Source organism: Procambarus clarkii, chromosome 21, assembly GCF_040958095.1.
Source record: "Procambarus clarkii isolate CNS0578487 chromosome 21, FALCON_Pclarkii_2.0, whole genome shotgun sequence".
Classification (NCBI taxonomy): Eukaryota; Metazoa; Arthropoda; class Malacostraca; order Decapoda; family Cambaridae; genus Procambarus; species Procambarus clarkii.
Window position 1 is genome coordinate 13,474,251 of NC_091170.1, and position 3,920 is coordinate 13,478,170.

A 3,920-nucleotide genomic window follows, 5' to 3' on the forward strand; every position below is an offset into this window, starting at 1 on the left:
CTCGGGTTTTCATAAGAAACTGCATAAAATATATGCTTGCTAGGTTGTAATATAGGATCAACTCTAGACAAGTAAAAAACCTTATACCAGGTTAGCACAATAAGTTAGACTAGGTTGCTGTACAACACCAGCCTAAAATGTCCTACCCTTGTGTAAGATTTGGTTGTAAAAATACTTCGTCTATTTGTAGGGAGGGACAAATGCTTACACCACTGTGAGTGAATAACTTTAAGCAAATGTTTACCTTATTGTTACAAATTAAATTATAAATTATACCACATATTGTGGTCTAATCTACTATTATATTACAGTTTTAAAGAATTCTAGGTCTTATCTGATACTGTAGGTGGGGCCTGCTAGGGCTAGCATTCTCCAAATATCTGCTAAGAGTGTGGCTACATGTAGTCAGTGTGCATAAAATGGCTGCCTGGGCATGCTAGTAGCTTGATATACACCGTTACGTTGGGGGCCAGCTGAGCTTGCAACAGTAACTTCCCTCACAATTAACTGTTTGGGATGTTTAGAATTAGTGGGTGTACATTAACATATAAGGTACAGGTGACATGAATATTTGTGTATGTAGTAAAGAGCTGAGTAAAATGCTACTCACTGTGTTTGTGTTTTTCTCATGCTAATAACCGGCTACATAATCTATATTATATGGAGCACCAAATAACACCAGAATACAAAGCACTCAGATACTAAAGCATTGCTGTGGTTGCTGAGAGGCTGTTGTGGTTGCTACTCGCTTGTTGACACGTAATTTGGGTATCTTAACGAGTTTTGACCGGCTCGTAAGGAGGCACCTCTACAGCGTGTCATTTGTTATGATTCTGTGTTGTGTACATGCCGACGCCTCCTTAGCGGAGACGTCCTAAAATATTTGGTGGTTCTATTTATGATTAAGGAATAGGGAGTTAAGCTATATTCCAGGTGTTGGAAATTATATTCAGTTCAAGTAAACACTTTATTGAGTTTATATACTAGAGTGAGGTTTAAAAGAAATAAGAGTTAAATATATCACGTATTATTGGATGACGTCACAGAATACCTGTTCTCTGATTTCTTTAATGGTAACTTATGTATGTCGGGTTTCCGACAAAGGATGAAGGCCACACGGATGAAGGCCACAATGATGAAGGCCACACGGGTGAAGGCCACACGAATGAAGGCCACCCAATTGAAGGCTACAAACATGAAGGCACATGTATGAAGGCCACAAGGATGAAGAAAACACGGATAAAGATCACAAGGTTGAAGGCCACAAGGATGAAGGCCACAAGGATGAAGACCACAAGGAAGAAGGCCACAAGGATGAAGGCCACTGGAATGAAGGCCACATAGATGAACGCCTCAAGGATGAAGACCACGAGGATGAATGCCACACTGATAAAAGCCACACAAATGAGGGCCTCAAGGATATAGGCCTCAAGGATGAAGGCACAAAGAATGAAGCCCACAAGGATGAAGGCTACAAGGATGAATGCCAAACGGATAAAGACCAAACGAATTAAGGCTTCAAGGATGAAAGCCACATGAATGAAGTCCACGAGGATGAAGGCCTCAAGATTAAAGGCCAGGAAGATGAAGGCCTCCCGGATAAAGGGTACAAGGATGAAGGCCACCCGGATGAAGGTTACATGGATGAAGGAGACAAGGATGAAGGCCACAAGGATGAAGGCCAAAAAGGATGAAGGCCACTCGGACGAAGGCCACAAGGATGAAGTCCACAAGGATGAAGGCCATAGGGATGAACGCCCTGAGGATGAAAGCCACAAGGATGAAGGTCACACGCAAAAAGACCACAAGGATGAAGGACTCAAGGCTGAAGGACACACGGATGAAAGCCACACAGATGAAAACCACACAGATGAAGGCCACACGGATGACAGACACACGAATGCTAGCCATACAGATGAAAGCTACACGGATGAAGGTGACATGGATGAAAGCTATATGGATGAAGGTTACAAGGATGAAGGCCACATGGATAAAGGCTCCTTGGTTGAAGGCCACATGGATGAAGGCTCCATGGTTGAAGGCCACACGGATGAAGGCCACAAGAATGAAGGCCACACGGATGAAGGCCACAAGAATGAAAACCACACGGATGAAGGGTACAAGGATGATGACCACTCATATGAAGGCCACACGGATGAAGGCCACACGGATGAAGACCACAAGGATTAAAGCTACAAGAATGAAAGCCACATGGATGAAAGCCACACGGATGAAGGCCACACAGATGAAGGCCACACAGATGAAGGCCACGTGGATGAATGCCACACGGGTGAAGGCCTACCTTACCTTAACTGATGTTTCCAGGGCTTAGCGTCCCCGCGGCCCTGTCGTCGACCAGGCCTCCTGGTTGCTGGACTGATAAACCAAGCAGTTTGACGCGGCTGTTCGCAGCCTGACGTATGAGTCACAGCCTGGTTGATCAGGCCTCACGGATGACGGTCACTCATATGAAGGCCACACGGATGAAGACAAAACGGATGAAGGGCCACATGGATGAAGGCCACTCGGATGAAGGCCACACGGATGAAGGCTACAAAGATGAAAGCCACACGGATGAAAGCCACACGGATCAAGATCGCATGGATGAATGCCAAACGGATGAAGGCCAAACGGAGGAAGGCCACACGGATGAAGGCCACTCGGATGAAGGCCACACGGATGAAGGTTACACGGATTAAGGCCAAACGGATGAAGTTCAAACGGATGAAGGACACTCGGATGAAAGCCACACAGATGAAAGCCTCACGTATGAAGGCCACACGGATGAAAGCCTAAAGGATGAAGGCCACAAGGATGAAGGCCACACGGATGAAGGTCACAAGGATGAAGGCCAAAAAGGACAAAGGCCACACGGATGAAGGCCTCAAGGATGAAGGTCACAAGGATGAAGGCCACATGAATGAACGCCACAAGGATGAATGCCACACGGATGAAGAACCACACGGATAAAGGACTCAAGGATGAAGGCTACACAGATGAAGGCCACACAGATGAAAGCCACTCGGATGAAAGCGACACGGATGAAATCCAAACAAATGAAAGCCACACGGATGTGAGCCACACGGATGAAAGTCACACAGAGGAAGGCCTCACGGATGAAGGCCACAAGGATGAAGGCCTCACGGATGAAGGCTCCATGGTTGAAGGCCACATGGATGAATGCCACAAGAATGAAGGCCACACGGATGATGGCCACGTGGATAAAGGCCAGAAGGATGAAAGGCACACGGATGAAATCCACACGGATGAAGGCTCCATGGATGAAGGCCACAAGGATGAAGGCCACAAGAATGAAGGCCACTCAGATGAAGGCCACATGGATGAAGGCTCCATGGATGAAAGCCACACAGATGAAATCCACACGAATGAAGGCCAAAAGGATTAAAGCTACAAGGATGAAAGCCACAAGGATGAAGGCCACGCAAATGAAGACTAAACGGATGAAGGCCACATGGATGAAGGCCAGACGGATGAAGGCAACACAGATGAACTCAGCCTAAATAGAGAAGGAGAAAAAAAAGAAAAAAAAAAAAAGAATTTTTTCAACCATGTTCAATTGATTTCACAGCCCACAATTGTGAACCAAAATCATTTCTACGACACTCAGCTATGACCTTACTATATAATAAAGATTTGGTTGTCACATCTTTATCCCAGATGTATTTAGTGCAATAATACTGATTTTTAAAAGTTTCCCAAAAACGTATGCAACAAAATGAAGTGTATCATTATTTATAAAATCAATAAATCTACGTAGATAAGAATAATGACATCCTTTTTAGAGGCGTAAACTCTACATATAATGTGCAAGTTTCATGTAAATTGAATAATAAATAAAGGCTGTGAGAGCAGATCTAGTTGTAAAAGTTGCAGTGGCATAAACGCGCCGCGACAAGATA

At 44.8% G+C, this 3,920-nt stretch overlaps 2 protein-coding genes across 2 annotated transcripts; both read left to right on the forward strand.

Annotated features, from left to right (window-relative positions):
* The first annotated feature begins 1,554 nt into the window (after positions 1–1,554).
* On the forward strand, positions 1,555–2,190 carry LOC123760792 (sarcoplasmic reticulum histidine-rich calcium-binding protein-like). Its single transcript, XM_045746578.2, has one exon. The coding sequence runs from the start codon at positions 1,555–1,557 to the stop codon at positions 2,188–2,190; it is 636 nt and encodes a 211-aa protein (XP_045602534.2).
* Positions 2,191–2,935: 745 nt separating this feature from the next.
* On the forward strand, positions 2,936–3,406 carry LOC123760791 (uncharacterized). The gene has a single exon (XM_045746577.2). It carries the CDS (start codon positions 2,936–2,938, stop codon positions 3,404–3,406), a length of 471 nt encoding a protein of 156 aa, XP_045602533.2.
* Positions 3,407–3,920: the final 514 nt, after the last annotated feature.